Below are 17593 nucleotides of genomic sequence, written 5' to 3'. Positions count from 1 at the left end.
TGTAAATATGAGTAGAGTTCAGTTTTTTAAACAGTTTCAGTCATACATATATGTGTAAAGAGTAATTGTTATTTACCTCTGCCATATATTGTGATCACCTTGTCTGTCTATCTGTCTGTTCTGTAACACATTTCTCAGCTTCATTTGAAGAAAATGCATATATATAATTGGTCTGTTGCTTTTGTATGATGACTTGTACCATATTCCTAACTGATCTATTTCTCTTTACTGTACAATTTAATTTGATAGATATGGTTGAGTGGTTGTATTCTTTGCATGATGTAGTGTGCAACATCTTGTTCAAAATAACAAAACTATACTCTATCAAAAATAAAACTTTAATGTGCTTTAATTCAATAACATGAGTAAAACAATGGCACATTAGTAGCAAGAAATTCTTCTTAGAATTACAACCAAAACATTCTGTTTAATACACTACCTTATAAATAAATGCAAATTGAAAAAAAATGTTTTGTAAAGAGGCTTAATATCTTAACTAGTAAACTGAATTAACCTGACACACAAAAAAAATCTTTCAACTTTTTTAAAACATGATGATAAACTCTAGCTGTTGTGAACCAGCATACCAACCAATTCTTGTAAATAATATGGATGTTACCCTATGCCATGACTAGATAAAATGATACATGTTATAAAACAAATAATTACAAGGATTACAGAATTTTAACATTTTTGATGATCTAGGTTAGACAAAATCTGACATTAGATATCATTGTTTGTGCATAGTTAAGAGACAAGTGTCTATTGTTTCTGATCCTGTGGGAGCGGCATTGGAGGCTGACTTCTCCCTTCCTCCATCAACTGTTCTATTTCCTCCACAGTTCTAGGAACACATGTCAGTAACTCCATACCATCTGATGTCACTGCAATATCATCTTCTATTCTCACCTGTAGAAAGCAACATAAACTTATTGTTTGTGTAATCTTAAATTCTTTTATACTTAGCAAATTTCATAATGCATGGCCTGAGTATCAAGTAACAGTATGTAGAAAAATCACAAAATCTGATGGTGTTTTTACCTAATATGTCACCTGCCAAAACAAATGTGTTGCTTGGAATCATGATAAGTGACATGATAGAATTAACAACTGTTAACAAAATATACAAAAGAATAAAAAAGAACAAATCAGAGACAGCGAAATACAAGTGCATGGTGAAAAAATGTTAAACAGGAGTGTAGACAGAGATGAGTTACATACAATTTCATATATGAAACTGTAGATAAGATTAACAAAGACAACTCGCAAAGAAACTAAAGCACTTGCAATATGAACAACAAAGAAAATGGGGTGCTCCAGAAGGGTAAGCATGTCCTATTCTGCTAGAGGCACCCAAACCCACTGGTGGTGAGTAAAATTCAGTAAGCATGTCCTGTTCTGCTAGAGGCACCCAACCCACTGGTGGTGAGTAAAATTCAGTAAGTATCAAGTTTGATGGGTAGTCAATCTGCTAAGATGTAAAATCTAACTGAAAATATCTTATCACATCTGTGAAATAGAAACTTCATATTGGTCAATGAAATTGTGTTCCTATACTTCAGCATATATTTTCTATAGTAAATCAAGAGTAATATTTTAACTAATAACTCAAAAAGATTAGTCTATTTACCCAGACTAGTTTTTTAATTGACTGGGGCAATAGCAACTTTCTCATATTCACCTCATTCGGCAATCAAATTTCAGATGTTCTTGGGGTTTATCTATGAATGTTAAAATTTGATACAGGTTGATCTGATGACAACCATCATAGTAATAAATTTACTATTCCCCTCATGAACATTCAACAAATGATTAAAAAACAACTACTGTAGTGATGACATAAACCAAAAATGAGCATTACCCTGCCATAAAAGCTTATTTGACAGTTTCTCACTTGACAAAGGTAGTCTGTAAGCAAATCAATGGATCATCTGTGAAATGTACACTCCATAAAATGAAAATGTTGATGTAAAAGAAAGTCAAAATCACCACTTCTGTCATTAAGTTTCAATTTCACACATCCTTTACCATCTATGTATTAGTTAAGGTCTTGGTATACACTAGATGAAATATCAGTCATCTCTTTAATTTCAAGTTCATTTAGGTTGATAAAATGTGAGTAATCCTTGAAATTAGGATTAACCAGAGATAATTCAGAAACAGAAATTGTCATGTAAGTAATGTACTACATAGTAAATAGTCAATTATACTGAAGGTCATATGGCAGCATAATCATGTAGACCAGTATGCTGTTCAGAAGAAATTATATAGATTTAAGCATAGCTGAGGTCCATATTATTTTTACTGTACGACATACTGATCCATATACTGCCACTTGACCCAATTTATTATTTGCTATTTCATACTTTTTAAATAAAGATTATAAATTAAAGATATGTCATAAAGACAATTATAATACCAAAAGTAATGGCCACTCCAATCTCAGAAACTGGAATGAAGCTGTCAATGAATTTAAGCCCCACCAACTGGTCAAACATAAATTCAAGTCAGCCTTATTGCATTTTACAGACCAGTGTTACTTCAACAAGCAACTCTTAACCATTTCACTCACCACTGCAAAGAAAGTTGGAGGTGCAAAAGTCCCAAAAATCCTGTAAAAATGGAAGGGCAATACAATTTACTACAAATGGTGACCAACAATTCTACAAAATTTGAACAAAATTGTTCAAGTGGTTTCCAGGGAATTGTGTCCAAGTGTGACTGTATGGATGGCCTGACACCAGTATTTCTATAACCCGTCCATGTAGTGGTGGGGAACAATAAACTCTGACTTGTATGTACAATACAAAAGTATATATCATGGTAGGATAGACGGATCAGACAATTCAATGTACACTGTACCATCAATACATACCCCACCAAATCCTCGGTAATTGTCAATTCTCTCACGAACCAGGAATCTAGCTTGTTCTGGATTGTTCAATGCAGCATCAATCAACTTTAAGATAATTATATAAATACATGGTTTTGTAAAATGTATTAACAGTATATGTTCTTGTGATATTATCTTGACCAAAAGATGGAATACCCAGTTTTGACGTTTTTTCTTGGCGTTGTAGGGGTATGTTAATATTGGTTTATAATATACAAAAGAAATGAAAGATTCATTTTATATGTTGTAACAAATATAAATCCTGCTTTAACTCAACTTTCAGTCATATAATTTACCAATAAACATGAGTAGGAACTGACAGAGGGTATCTATTTTCACTGCTTTTTTTCTGTAAAATATTTTTTAAATTTGTTAATTTAACAACAGAATATATTTAAAGAATAAAATAAGTTAATAGACCTTTTATTTAGAGCATTATTAAACAAAGACAAATAGCATATATGGGTAATTGTGAACTTGAATCAGTCAACCTCATGATATCATTTACAATAAAATGTGGTTTATTATACTCAGTTTTTAGGTTTCTTTAAATTAAAATCCTTCAAACAGAACTGTTGAATTCTAGAGTATAATAGATCTGACAGATCTTAGTGACTATAAATCCAATGAAAATTTCAGTGGTAATAAAGTCACTTACAACATCAATGAAGTATAACCCTGGTTCTATGGTTAGTACCATCCTTTCTTGTAAGGTTCTCACTGTTCTCAAAGACTTCAATCCTGCTTCCCTACTTCTCTCAGTACCCTAAAATATAATAGTAATTAATCTTACAAATAAAGTGTTTATTCCCTCTCTCACTACCCTTAGATAAAGAAGTAAAGATCTATTTCAGGTGTTAGCCCTTTCTATACAAAGCTGAAGATTTGGTTAAGATTTTTATTCCTTCCAATTTCTTTTTTTTTGGTTTTTAGTAAATTAAAAGTACTGTGAAAGTACTGTTGTTTGTGGGTAACCAATTTTTGTGGACTTCGCAGGTAAGCCAAACCACAAATTTTGGTTCCCAACGAAAGGGAAATTTTCATTGATGTGTACACTGAAAATTTCAAAACCACAAATTAAAGAATCAAAGAACTTTTGTTTCTTCCCTATTCCACGAAAATTGGTATCCATGAATTAAAGTACTTTTACAGTAGCTTTTCTATATACCTAGACCAAAACAGAAAGAATACAGTAAGTTTTGTTTGAATCAATGTTGATAGTTATGCACATCCTTTTTTATTTTTTAAATGTGCACACCTTTATTTAGTAACCAATCATGTATATTTCCATAATTTCTACTCAAAACTAGTCGATTTTTGGGTTTTACAGGCAAAAATCAGTTAATATTAACTTGTGAAGATTTCACATTAAATCAACATGATGACTTGATTTTCTAAATTAGAGTACAAATCACATGATATTCAGGTAAAATAATTTTGCCTGTGAATGAATCCCCTTACTATACCTCTGGATATCCACCAACATCATGTACATCTAGTCCCATAAAATGGCCAAGACCATGAGGCATGAAGATGGCACCAAGACGAACCTTCATCATCTCATCTACATCACCTGTCACCAAACCTATTCTCTTTAGTTCTTCTAGGTGAACTCTGTCTGCCAACAGGTGCATGTCAATCCATGACACACCTGAAAATGATTTTTTTTATATTACTGAATATAAGAGAAAATCATTCTCATGATCGTTTAAGAACATACCAAGGTCAGTATTATTAAAACAAGAACTTTCCAACATGCAGATCTGTATGTAATACTTAGTAACAATCCATATTTTGGGTTGAAAATGTTTTTGTTATGAAAATGATCTGTAAATCCTGAATTTTAGTGATTATTAATATCTGCATTATGAGAGATTCACAATCTGTAGCATGTAATTTACATTCAAAATACATGAAAAATATTGAAAGAATTTGTAAAGGTACCCATCAAGAGCATGGCAGCAGATCTTTATTCAGGTCTTTGATTATTGAGACTCTGCTGAGTAACTATCGGTCTCACCAGGGTATATATTAACAATTAATAATATGAACAAAAAAATTGCTTTAGAAAAAAAATTGCACACCTACCAGGTTTGACAGCATCCATGACAGCTCTACTTGACTTGTACACAGCATTATATATGTTTTTCTGTTTTTCTGTAAACTTTCCATTGGCTGGGAATGAACATGTGATATCAGATGTGTAACAGTAGTACTCACATCCCATGTCAAATAAACTGAAATAAATAGACTGGTTAATAAATAGTGTAATGTCTCAATGATTGATGGAGTAGTTTTTTGGTTAAGAAATTCAGTCATGACATATATTACACAGAAAAGGCTGGTTTGGATGATCAATTTTTTTTCAATATTTGAGAACTGTAGAGAAAATCATCAAAACATATAGTTTTTGACATGTAATTTCTACAAAAGCAGAGGACGCTTACCCTACCGGTGCACCTGGTCCATGCTCCTAGTTTTTTAGTGGAGTCCGAGTTGGTCATTTACTTTTGTTGCTTTGTATGTATGGTTTTGGTTACTTTCTGTTCTTTGTTGTGTATGTCTGTTTTCCATGTCTGGTCTTTGTCCCTGGATTACATTCTTTTGATTACCACTATAACCTTGTTTCCCTTGATTACCATTTCAAAATTCTTAGTAAGGTTTCAGTGAAAACATCACTCAAACATTGAAAACAAACATTCTTATTGAAATATTTACATATACAAGCATAAACAACTGATTATGTTGCATTGAATGTGTGCACTTTGTATTGCATTTTTGGCTGAAATTAGATTGAAAACAAATCCTAGATCAGAACTTATGAACAAAATTCTAAAAAGCAAACAGGTTCATTAATATAAAATAGGTGTTATAGCATGCCACTGATTATCTTATATGCACAATAATACAAATATATATTCTACTGAATGAATTATGCCAGGTAATACTGCAATTGGAAAGGTCAGCTTGAAAGGGAATATGCTGGACCCTGTCACAGGAATATGGAAGCAGTTCTGAAAATTTAGTGCTATTTTGCCGAGTAAAAAAAAAAAGGATTAAATCATAATAATGTGGGAAGTCAACATCTTTTTGAATCAGTATGTGTGATATTCAAGATAAGTAATGTTAGTAGCCCTTAGTGCATATTTTAGTGTAATTTATATTCAGTTTCTTTATTTCCGTTGTAACAGGGGACTCAGACCTTTTTGAACTGATTTTTATGTGTGTTTAATTGTGTAATATTTTTTCCACAGTGGCCAGATTGTAAAGGGGGAGGGTTGTGATCACCCCAAAGTACTTTAACCCTGGCACATTTTTTGCACCTATCCCAAGTCAGGAATTTCAGGCCTCTGTATGTCTTGTTTCATTCTCACCTTTAGTTTATTTTTTGTTAATTGAGTATATAGGGGCAACTCTTTCACTGTACCTGTATAAAATGATGTTTTGGGGCCACTTGCAAAAACCCTGTGGTGTGTGGGTTTCTTCGTTGTTCATTGAAGACCAATGGGTGGCTTTGGGCTGGCATTTTCATTCCAATGGGGTTGTTGCCTCTTTGACATATTCACCACACCTATTCTCATTATATTATGTCCATACATGAAGTTATCTTGTGTAATGTCAAAAACAAAGTGCATATTTGATGTTGATGATCTAATTTCATTTGTAAAATAAATACAAAAACATTACTACAACAGATAAAAGAAACTTATTTGAAGACAATCCAGTAGATTATAATTGTGATTTAGGATATTCAAAGGGGATATGATATGATACTCCCTGCCATAGTTCTATATACCCTTGGCCTACTGCTTTGGGAATATCAGCCCATATCATAGATCCCAAATAACATGTTTACCAAAGTAATAAATCCTCCAAATATCATTTGTTTGGGTTCAAAGAAAATTACATACCACATATCTCCATCCTGTACCAGTTTACTGTTTGGGGCACCAGCATGACCATAATGTAGGACAGAGCCATTGTCTCCCCTGAAATATAAACTTGTTATGTCAAATAAAGCACTTCGAAATTGGGGAGTACATTATAGAAAACAATTTACTGAATTGACAGTGTACTATCTGAATACATTTCAAAGGATGTCCATGTAAAAACCAAGCAGTGGGTTGCACATGACCAATTTTTTGTTTTAAAAAAATTTTCATCCATTTCATAGCACAAATGTATCCTGTCTCGAAGTTGAATTTTGGTTATTAATTAATTGCAATGTTTTAAGAGAACAAATTATGGAAAAAGCATTGAAAATCATTGATAAAGGGAGATAACTCTTTATTATTGTGCACAATTTGGTTGCTTTGTTTAAAATCATTTTCCAAACCATCTATTGTAACTTTAAAAATCTTCTTATTATTTGACATACATGTTATAAACATTACATTAGAACAAAAAATTTAGTGAGATAAAATTTACCCTGTTCCTACCGTATTGTAGGATCTGCCTGATTTTTACATGGACAGCCTCTTAAAAGTACTGTCAAAGCAAAACAATGTTACCACTAGCAGCTGCAAATTAAGACATTAGTGCCATCTTTTTTATACTAAGCAATAACTCCAAAATATTTATTCAAGAACTGACTGGTAAGGTACAGTCATATATATGTAACAAGATTTGAAGTATTTGATCTGTATACACTACATGTATCATACCACCAGTTTCCCTAAGACAGTTAAACCTAATACAGAAACTTATATTCCACATATACATGTACACAATGCATGTCTCATACAAATAGTTTCCCTAAAAACAGTGTAATCTAATATTGAAATTTATGATCAACAGTTGCATGTACATGTAGTTATACAAGTCTTGTGCCATCAGTTTCCCCTGAACAGTGAGACATAATATTGAAACTATGTTCTACAGATACATGCATTTATGAATGTCTCATGCCATCAGTTTTCCAAAGAACAGTGGAACCTAATATTGAAACTTACGTTCCACAGATACATGTATAGGCTGCATGTCTCATGCCACCAGTAAAATAACAGTAGTGCTGGAACAAACTGAAATGAACAAAACATACCAGTAAATGGAAGTTATACTTACGATCCACAGACACAAGCATAGGCTGAAAGTCTGGAACCTCCAGTAAAATGACAATAATGGTAAAAAAAACTGAAATTCAAAATAACGAAAATGGAATAATGAATTGGAGAGTGTGAGTGATCATGAAAGCCACTGAACACAGTAAATTGGAGAGTGCACAGCACAAGTTAAATCATTTACAATCAAGCATGAGTGATCATAGTTATATTTATTATTTGTGTATATGTACAGCTATTATAGGCAAACATGGATTACTCTGTGTCTAAGGAACATAGTACCTACACAGTTGGAAGTTCTAACATGTTGCTTCGTTTATAGTGATTATATAGAACTAGTAATCATGTGAGATGTTATATGTTTATTGAATGGCATGTAGTAATATTTATATAGAGATCAACTGTACAAATAGTCAACACTCACTTTATCTAGATAACTGTTGCTTTTCTTTACCTTTTTTTCTTATACATAAGATATTAACCCCAACACTCACCTTTCCATTTGGTACTCATACACTCCTGGTCTGATGTTTTTCATTACCTGTAAATAATTAAATTTGATTTGTAACAAGTTAATCTGATTGGTTAGTTATCAATGAGCAAACCAAGTTACGTAGTAAATTTGCTTTGGTACTGTGAGATCATTAACATTGATTGGTCAGCATTTAATGAATCACAATCCCATACAAACAAATTTTTAATGTCTAAATTTGAATCCATTAGAAATCAATTATAAAAAATGAATTTTTTTAACAGGTTAACATAAATAATATGTTTGGCTGTTTAAATGATATAAAGTGGTTTCCTTTTTCTAAATAAAGCACACCCAAAAGACAACCCTAAACAACACTTTTCTTAAATAAAGCACACCTAAATAATAATTTCCTAAATAAAGCACACCCTAAAGGCAAGCCTAAACAACACTTTTCCCAAATAATGCACATCCAAGAGATAATCTTAAATGACACTTTTCCTAAAAAGAGCATACCCAAAAGGCAATCCTTGATAACACTTATACCTATATCTAGCATATCCAAAAGGCAATCTAGCATACCCAAAAGGCAATCCTTGATAATACTTATACCTATATCTAGCATACCCAAAAGGCAATCCTTGATAACACTTATACCTATATCTAGCATACCCAAAAGGCAATCTAGCATACCCAAAAGGCAATCCTTGATAATACTTATACCTATATCTAGCATACCCAAAAGGCAATCCTTGATAACACTTATACCTATATCTAGCATATCCAAAAGGCAATCTAGCATACCCAAAAGGCAATCCTTGATAACACTTATACCTATATCTAGCATACACAAAAGGCAATCCTTGATAACACTTATACCTATATCTAGCATACCCAAAAGGCAATCCTTGATAACACTTATACCTATATCTAGCATACCCAAAAGGCAATCCTTGATAACACTTATACCTATATCTAGCATACCCAAAAGGCAATCCTTGATAACACTTATACCTATATCTAGCATACCCAAAAGGCAATCCTTGATAACACTTATACCTATATCTAGCATACACAAAAGGCAAACCTAAATGACACTTTTCTTAAATAAGGCACATCCAAGAAACATTCCTACATGACATGTATACTTTTACACTAATAAACCACACTAAATGTCATTTTTACAAAGAAAAACACACCCGTAAGATAATCCTAAATGATACTTTTCTGAAATAAAGCACTAAAAGGAAACCCTAAATGACACTGTTTACATCAATTTTAAAAGTAATTTATAGTTTTAAAATTATGAATCATACTTTAAAAAAAATACAGACATGTTTTAACTTCAGAAATTTATTTAAACTAATAGTTCACAACTAGAGTTGACAGTACTCTAAAGCAGCCTTTAATATCTAATTAAAATGTGAGCTAAAAGGGATAAAAGTCAGTACAAATTATTTTACTTTTTACAAAAGAATAAAATTACCTCCTTGTGGGCAGCACTACTGATTTTATTGGAGTACCTCATGACATCTAATTCCTTGTCAGATTTAAATACTCTACTGAAAATTCAAATCATATATATATATATGTAGTACTTGTGCATTTAATTTGCCCCACATTTTTTCAATGCCTTTGATTCATTTATTATATATTTCATATGTCATAATAAGATCCTGTCTGAATCCGTCATCCCCCTAACTGCAAAACATCAATATCAAATATTTTTTCAACACATTAAAGAAAAGGAGAGACAACCAAAAAAAGATACAACACAGGATTATTACAAACTTACCATTCAGCTATTTCTGGATGCAATATAGTATTGTCAACTTTAAACCTAAAAACAGACATTAAATTATATATACAATTATTTGTAATATCAACCATCACTTACTACTTATACATACATTTTACATTTATCTTATTTTTATCCTGTTACTTCTATTTTTAATTACAAATGGTAGAAAAAAATATTTCTACTCACTTAGAACATTTACATTAAAGAGAATAGATGTTGTTTATGACACTGATTTCATTTGTTATATTTTTTCATTGTGCTATAAATTATACATTCTGTGATGTCATGCAAGAAGGATTACCAAGGAGTGTAAATATTGTTTCAGCTATAAAAACAACATTTCAAGCTGACAAACAGATCTCTATGATCTTGAAAGTTGAACATTAAATTTTTTCGGCATAAACTCTAACAAAGTTTAAATGTTTGACTGTCTCAATTATAGAAATATGACCATTATCTCCTTACTGAGTAATATTCTATTTACAATTACAGATTTAACAGCATTTTATCATCTAGTCTTTAAAAGTTTCATTAAAAAAATGCAATCCCCTCCTCATAATTTAATAGAAGGCATACCCTTCAAACAGTCATAATTCAAAATCATAGACTTAATACATATACAGTAAAGTAAGTCTTTTGGAAAACAGTAGCCAATGGCTGGTATTTATAACATGCTATTAGCTTTCCATATCTTAAATCACTGAAAATTGAAAACCATACATGGAATGTAAATATTTCTCTATTTTTATCTGAGCCCTATACGCTATAGGCTAAAACGTAATTAATTCTGGTATACTAGTAGACTGGACTTACTGGCTGATTCCATCAAAAGCAGCCTCTCTACTGTAGTTTCCACTGTCAGTATTTAACCCTCTCTGGAAAACACCAAACAAAAAACTAAATTTTTAAGCACTAAACTCCTGCCAGGAAATATGCAGTACAGGAGTATCAATACACATAATACATTTTGATTGGACAAACAATATAAATTTCACCAAATACTTAAGGATGAGGGAAGAAATCAATCAAATGTTACCATAAGTACATGTACTTAAATCCATATACAGGTAGTGGCACTAGGGTTTTCAGTTTCTCACTAAAGTGACAAGAAAATTTCTATTTTTAGCTGTGTGTGATTTCCTTATATCAAATGTTTAGATTAAAATACAACTTGCATCATAAGTATTTGTTTAACTCTGAATGTATATCATCTACCCTATATCACACCTCTAGACCTTTATCATATACCCTATATCACACCCCTAGGCCTATATTGCATACTGTATATCACAATCCTTCACAGACTATCATTAAATTTATGGTTAAAACTTATGATATAATATACACGACATGTTAAAATCTGTATCATATGCTGTATCAATCCTCGACTTATATCACCCTACGGGCTGGCGGCCCTTTGGGTGACATAGAAATCTCGGGTTGATACAGCATGTGATACAGATTTTGACATGTAATATTCAGTATTGGCACACTGGAATGAAGATATCGTGAACAATTATATCTCACCAATACGTGTTTATAAAAAAATCTTTTAAAATAATAATTTTATAGAGAATAACCAACGATTGATTATTTTTGGCAGTTTGTTTATGTTATAAAGTGACCCATATTTTACACCAGGTCGTGACATATCACTGGCAACATTGATACGTCATAAACAGCTGTTAAAAGTGGGTCATTTCAATTCAAACATCTAATCAGAAAATAATGTGGAAGAGAAAAGAATAAAACACCAGCTCTTCTCATGCATAATTGGGAAATTTCTAATACCCTTTGGGTAAGATATAATAGTTCCTGACTCAGCGGAGCCTCTTTCAAGCCTATCCTCAGGTGTCGCAGGTTTCCATTTCTTGCACTCATACAGGTGGTAGATTTTTTTATGTCTTTTTATCAATTTAGATCGAAGATCAGAATTGATATAGAAGTCGACAGAGCCTAAAGATTTATAAAGCCTGTTATCATCTGCATTCATCTCTTACACCACTGCAGGAAAATAGTTCCAGTGACATACCCCGTTAAAGATTCATAGTAATGCAGTTACTATCAACACCTGTGCAAAATCTAAAAATCTAAAGTGTGGTAATTGCATTAGTTCAATAATAAGTATAATGCCAAATTTCCATCATTTTAGTATATTCTTATGATAAAAATAAAATGATAAGGAGACTGTGCTACACATGTTGACTTACCAATGTGAGTAACAGAGATGGTTTCTTATCCTTGAGGACTGTAGCAATCTGAATAAAAATTTTAACAAAGAACCATAATAACAAGGTATTAACTGAATCTTTTCAAAATAGTTACAAATATGAATTTACTTAGAATAAATAAGCAAATTTAAATACCTTCTCCCCTTAAAAAAGGTTGAATTTTATCAATCTACAAGAGTGAGACAAAACATAAAGACCAAAGATATGGTAATCATACCTGTTTTAAAATATTGATCATTTATGTAAAAATCTAATTTTTTAGTATTTTTTAAAGTAAATATACAGTAGTAATTATAATAAAAAACCTCCAGCTTATCTTAAAGAGTTAAAAGTTAGGATGGTAATTGTAATCAGCTGTAATCAATTAATCATGTTTGGCAGTAATCACATACTTCAAGCTGCAATGGAATGTGAATTACTGAACATCTGGTATAAACTTCTTGTAGCACATGTAAAATGATTATAACAATTTGAAATTAGTATCTACTCACATCTGAAGACCAGTAAGCCTCATCAACACCATACCTTTCTTTAAAATCATCACAAGAGAGCAATCTGGAGAATGTACAATGGTATATTTTGTTAAATTTCATCTGTTAAGTTTAAAATTCATAAGAAGGAATATAGTAATCTATAAGACCTTGCTATAATAAATCTGTTAAAATCCGTTATTCTATGGTAAAAGACCTCAGGTTTTTTTTTTTAACACTGAACGTCATTTATTTCTTTTGAAACTGTATTTTTCATATCTGTAACAATCTACATGTCATGTCAATAATACCCTAATATTTTAAGCATCTAACAAGATGATGACCACTAGATTCTGGGGGTGGGGCTCAGTTCAATATAAAAGTTCTGGCTTACACTTCCTAGAAAACAAATAATCTACCTCAGTCCAGACACTACAACACAGTATAATATATAATGTTGCCCTGATGTGGTTGAAAATATTTTATCTGTCGACCAACATTTAAAAAAAACAGATTTTCTGACCCAGCTAAATTCTCCAGCCCTATCATAATTAAATAGTAATCCCTCAAAGGTTTACACTTACTTTCCCATCCAAACGGCATAAGCATCTGGTAGTTTTGGAGGGAACAAAAAGGCTTTTCCTGTGTCAATTTCTACTGCTCCATAGAAATCTGGTTCTTCTACACCAAAGGTCCATTGGAAATATGACTCCTAAATTAAAACAATTTATAAACAAGATTATCTCTGATTCTGTTGTTATTCTATATAATACAATAAAAAAAAAGGCTTGGACAAGTGCAGCATGATACAACCGCTGCTAGTTGAACTCTGTTCATTTTAAGCAATCTGAGTGAAAAATGCAAACAAAGATTTTCATGAGGAATCTAATAAAAAAAATCAAAATCATATCAGAAATAAACAAGTTATCATCAAGAAATATGAAAAAAAATTGTTTCTGGCAATTTTTTGGCCCCTTATTATTACTTGGCTCAAGTCAACCCCAAAATCAATCACAGTCTTCCTTTTATGGTGTAGCACCTTGTAATACAATTTCAAAAAGATTTATTTAATGATAGTCAACTTATTTTCTGTACATCAGGAAAATGCATGTTTGTAGTTCTTCTTTTTGGCCCCTAATTTCTGAACACTTCAAGTCTTTACCCAAAAAATCAATCCAAGTCTGACCATTGAGGTATAGAATATTGTGGAACAATATCATAGACATTCCTATGCTTTTATGGGAGTTATATAGTTGAATTCCATGAAATGCTTGCTTAAGGCCCCCTTTTGGCCCCTAATTGTACAACAGTTGGGGACATAACCCTAAAATCAATATCAACCTTCCTTTTGTGGTTTTGGAACCTTGTTATAAAATTTTATAAAAATCAACAAACTAATGCTCAAGTTTTTACATGAAAAATCTAAATGTACATGAAAAAAAATATGTCTAAGGAAAATGATGACGACCACGACAGTGCAATACCAATTTAAGGCCACCATTTTTTTTTTTGGTTGCATAATAATCCAGTTCTTATATTGCCTTTGAAGATTAATCATGTACATAACTTTAAAAAGAATTCCACTTCTATCATAAATTATCACGGCAAACATCTTTTGCATCCAGATTAACTGAAAGCAATGTCTTGACTGACAAGTCTCATAAGAATATGTTAAAACAATATACTAAATATCTAATCATTGTTTCCAATAGTAGATGCTGAGAAATCTATTACAGAAAAGAATACCAAACAGACAGATAAGGTGATTGCAGAAATCGGTTGGCAAGACATTGTAAAGTCCCTTATTAACAACATTGTTACATTTTTAAGTTGTAAAACCTACTCAAACAACACAGATTATTCAGTCAGAAGAAGATATAGTTTAGACAGGCTTATTTATTATTTTTTTTTTAAATTTTATTCATATCTAGTAATCTTTAACTGCATGAATGAATAGGCATACATATGAACCAAAGTACCTGTCTAAACACAGGTTCAGCATCAGAGCCGTATCTAGTCTGTGATTCTCCACCTTGTAATAGAACTATGGCTCCATCTGGAACTTTTCCTTTCAGTCTTTCACAAAGCCTCTGTCGATTCTCTTTAAATAAATCAGCAGGGACAGTCAGTGTGTGTGTACCGCGACAGAAAGCTGGTCTGCCATGAGAAAAAGTTACATGTATATCTTTTTTTTAGCTTTGATGAGCTAGATTAGTTTTGCATATGACACAGGACAAGGTACGATAAGACCCATATTTGTTCCCTGCATGACTGGAAATTAGAAATTTGATATGGAGAAGTTTTTTTCTGATGTTTAGAATTTAAGCTAAATGATATACATATGTAGCATCTTCAACCACACTTATAAACATATTATCTTCCAATGATTGAAAATATGTTATCCTATATTTGGAAAATCTACAAGTGTACAAAAATGCCAAATTTGGGCCGTTTTGGAACATTTTTTTTCCATGCTCCCAGTTTTTGGTGGAGTCTGGGTTGCTCATTTACTTTTGTTACTTTGTGTGCGTGGTTTTGGTTGCTTTGTGTTCTTTGTTGTGTATGTCTGTTTTCCATTTCTGGTCTTTGTCCCTGGATTGCGTTCTTTTGGTTACCGCTATAACCTTGGTTCCCTTGATTACTCTTTTCAATTTTTGAGTGTCTTTGTCAATTTTACACCATATTTATGTTTATGATTGCTTAATGTGACTTTGATAGGAGTCAAAACTAGTTTGGATATTCTACTGAAAATTTGCATCTATCCCAACCTTAATGCTTTTGGTAGATTTCTTGCTTTCATAAATCTGAAAATTGATAAAATAGTGAAAAATCAAAACCATATTAGAATATGACTGCAGTGGATGAACCCTCAACAGTTGGGACAAGTGTGGACACAATATTAGTTTTTGATACATTTAAGCATTGGGTGTTACTTACTATTTATTTTGGACATAACTGGTTTGGACACTGTAATGTACAAAATTTGAAATTCAAATAAAAATTTTCAAAATCAAACAAAAAACGATAAAGTTTATTTTTTGTGGCCCTTTGACCCCTTATAACTCTAATACTATAAGAGATATCTGAAACCTGATTGAAAAATGCAGGCAGGAATTTTTTTTTGAGAAATCCAATAAAAAAATTTCAAAATCAGACCAATATTAAAAAGTATAGTTTTTGGGGTGTGGCCCCTTTGACCCCTTATAACTCATAAACTATAAGAGACATCTGATATCTAAGTGAAAAATGCAGACAGGAATTTTTTTTAGGAATACAATAAAAAAATTCTAAATTGGACCAAAAATAAAAAAATTCTCCATGGGTATTGATAAACAGCTATTTTTATCCTTTTTGGTCCCTTATTCTAAAATGGTTCAGGCTACAAACTCCAAATTATAAAGGAACTTTCCTCTAGTAACTACTTAGTAAAATTGTAACAAAATTCTGTAATAATTGGTCAATCACAACTGAAGTTATTGCATGGAAACATAGTGTCCCCAGACTCTGATGACAGCACCAACATCAACTCACGCAATAACTGCACCATAACATTACACAACTGCAAAAATTTTGAATTGCTTCATTGTGGCATTCAAGGCTGTTGCCTTTCAAATCTTCAAAAAGGGCTATTTCAGCAATTTAATAGAAAGGTAAGTTTTATTTTACATTCATGAACTGGTCAACAGATTCTCATAAAGTTCTGTAGAGTTTTTTAACCAATGGCTAGTATTGGATTCCCGCATGGTCACCAGGCATGTGGGCATAGGCATCTGTTTCAGACAGAGCCTTGCCCCCTAAGTACGACCACAGTGTGCCCATTGTGCTGTAGTATCTACATGTAGGGGGCAAGGCTCTGTCTGAAAGTGAAACGGGTGCCTCTGTATCATGTAGGGGAGGAAAGCAAATATTCCAGGCTAAAAAATTGTGAAACCCTGAGCTAGCTAGGAAGATGCCTAGAAGCCTTGGCACAAGTGGGACTGGAACCCACAACAGTGTCGACCTCTTGTATTAATTAATTACATATCCATCACCTTCACCTGTTAAATATTCAGACTACTTGCCTCCCCCTGAAGTGAAAGAATAGCATCAATAAAATTAATCAAATAAGCTGCTTATTTAGCATCAATTGTCTATATATATATGTGTGATAATTAAATTGAAAACAAGAAGAAAAGTTTACAAGGAAGTAATAAAAATCAGTCAATGCCTGATAGTCCAAATTTCCTGTGACCCTGCAACACTCCTTTTCATATTTTGATATTGGCAATATTAAAATAAAAAAAGTGGAAGTTTGCAGGATCATATGAAATTCGGACTAATGCCAGATATGTTATCATAATTTTACTTCAATTTGTTCAAACATCAAATTATTTAAAAAAAAAAAAAAAAAAAAAGGGGCAAATCTGGTATGTTTGACACAAAATAAATTTTCCCCACTGATTTTTCTCTTCTATGTAATGTTCACAATGTACATCCAACCGATGTCAACAATAACTATATTCCATTCTTACTGAGCCCTGTAAGCAGCCATCCTGCAGTCATGTGATTTACATTCAAAGTATTTTTTGGTACTATTACAAACCTATACAGGGACTAGCTAAATAGCGACACCGCTAAAGACTGTTAAAAAACGTTTATGACATTTTATAAATTTTTACAGCTTAAA

General features: G+C 32.1%; 1 protein-coding gene across 4 annotated transcripts; it reads right to left on the bottom strand.

Annotated features, from left to right (window-relative positions):
* Positions 1 to 319: 319 nt before the first annotated feature.
* On the bottom strand, positions 320 to 17539 carry LOC148616171 (xaa-Pro dipeptidase-like). 4 transcript variants are annotated; one of them, XM_088582930.1, is made up of 17 exons: positions 17439 to 17484; positions 15865 to 15894; positions 14907 to 15028; positions 13512 to 13639; positions 12949 to 13012; positions 12437 to 12484; positions 11040 to 11101; positions 10221 to 10265; positions 9912 to 9987; positions 8448 to 8494; positions 7846 to 7914; positions 6805 to 6882; positions 4982 to 5130; positions 4360 to 4544; positions 3552 to 3659; positions 2876 to 2959; positions 320 to 909 (listed from the first exon to the last, which is right to left on the bottom strand). In XM_088582930.1, the coding sequence occupies exons 1-17, from the start codon at positions 17467 to 17469 to the stop codon at positions 763 to 765; spliced, it is 1473 nt and encodes a 490-aa protein (XP_088439056.1). In that variant the 5' UTR covers positions 17470 to 17484; the 3' UTR covers positions 320 to 762. The 4 variants fall into 4 exon arrangements, with proteins under 4 accessions (XP_088439056.1, XP_088439054.1, XP_088439055.1 ...); XM_088582928.1 differs by lacking the exon at positions 15865 to 15894 and having other exon boundaries at positions 14907 to 15084; positions 17439 to 17539; XM_088582929.1 differs by lacking the exons at positions 7846 to 7914; positions 15865 to 15894 and adding an exon at positions 7958 to 8026 and having other exon boundaries at positions 14907 to 15084; positions 17439 to 17532.
* Positions 17540 to 17593: the final 54 nt, after the last annotated feature.

The sequence above is a fragment of the Perna viridis genome, chromosome 5, assembly GCF_037379345.1.
Source record: "Perna viridis isolate PV_CMFRI_1.1 ecotype Kerala chromosome 5, ASM3737934v1, whole genome shotgun sequence".
Taxonomy (NCBI): domain Eukaryota; kingdom Metazoa; phylum Mollusca; class Bivalvia; order Mytilida; family Mytilidae; genus Perna; species Perna viridis.
Note: the sequence above shows the minus strand (reverse complement) of the source record. Positions and strands in the feature narration are given on the sequence as shown.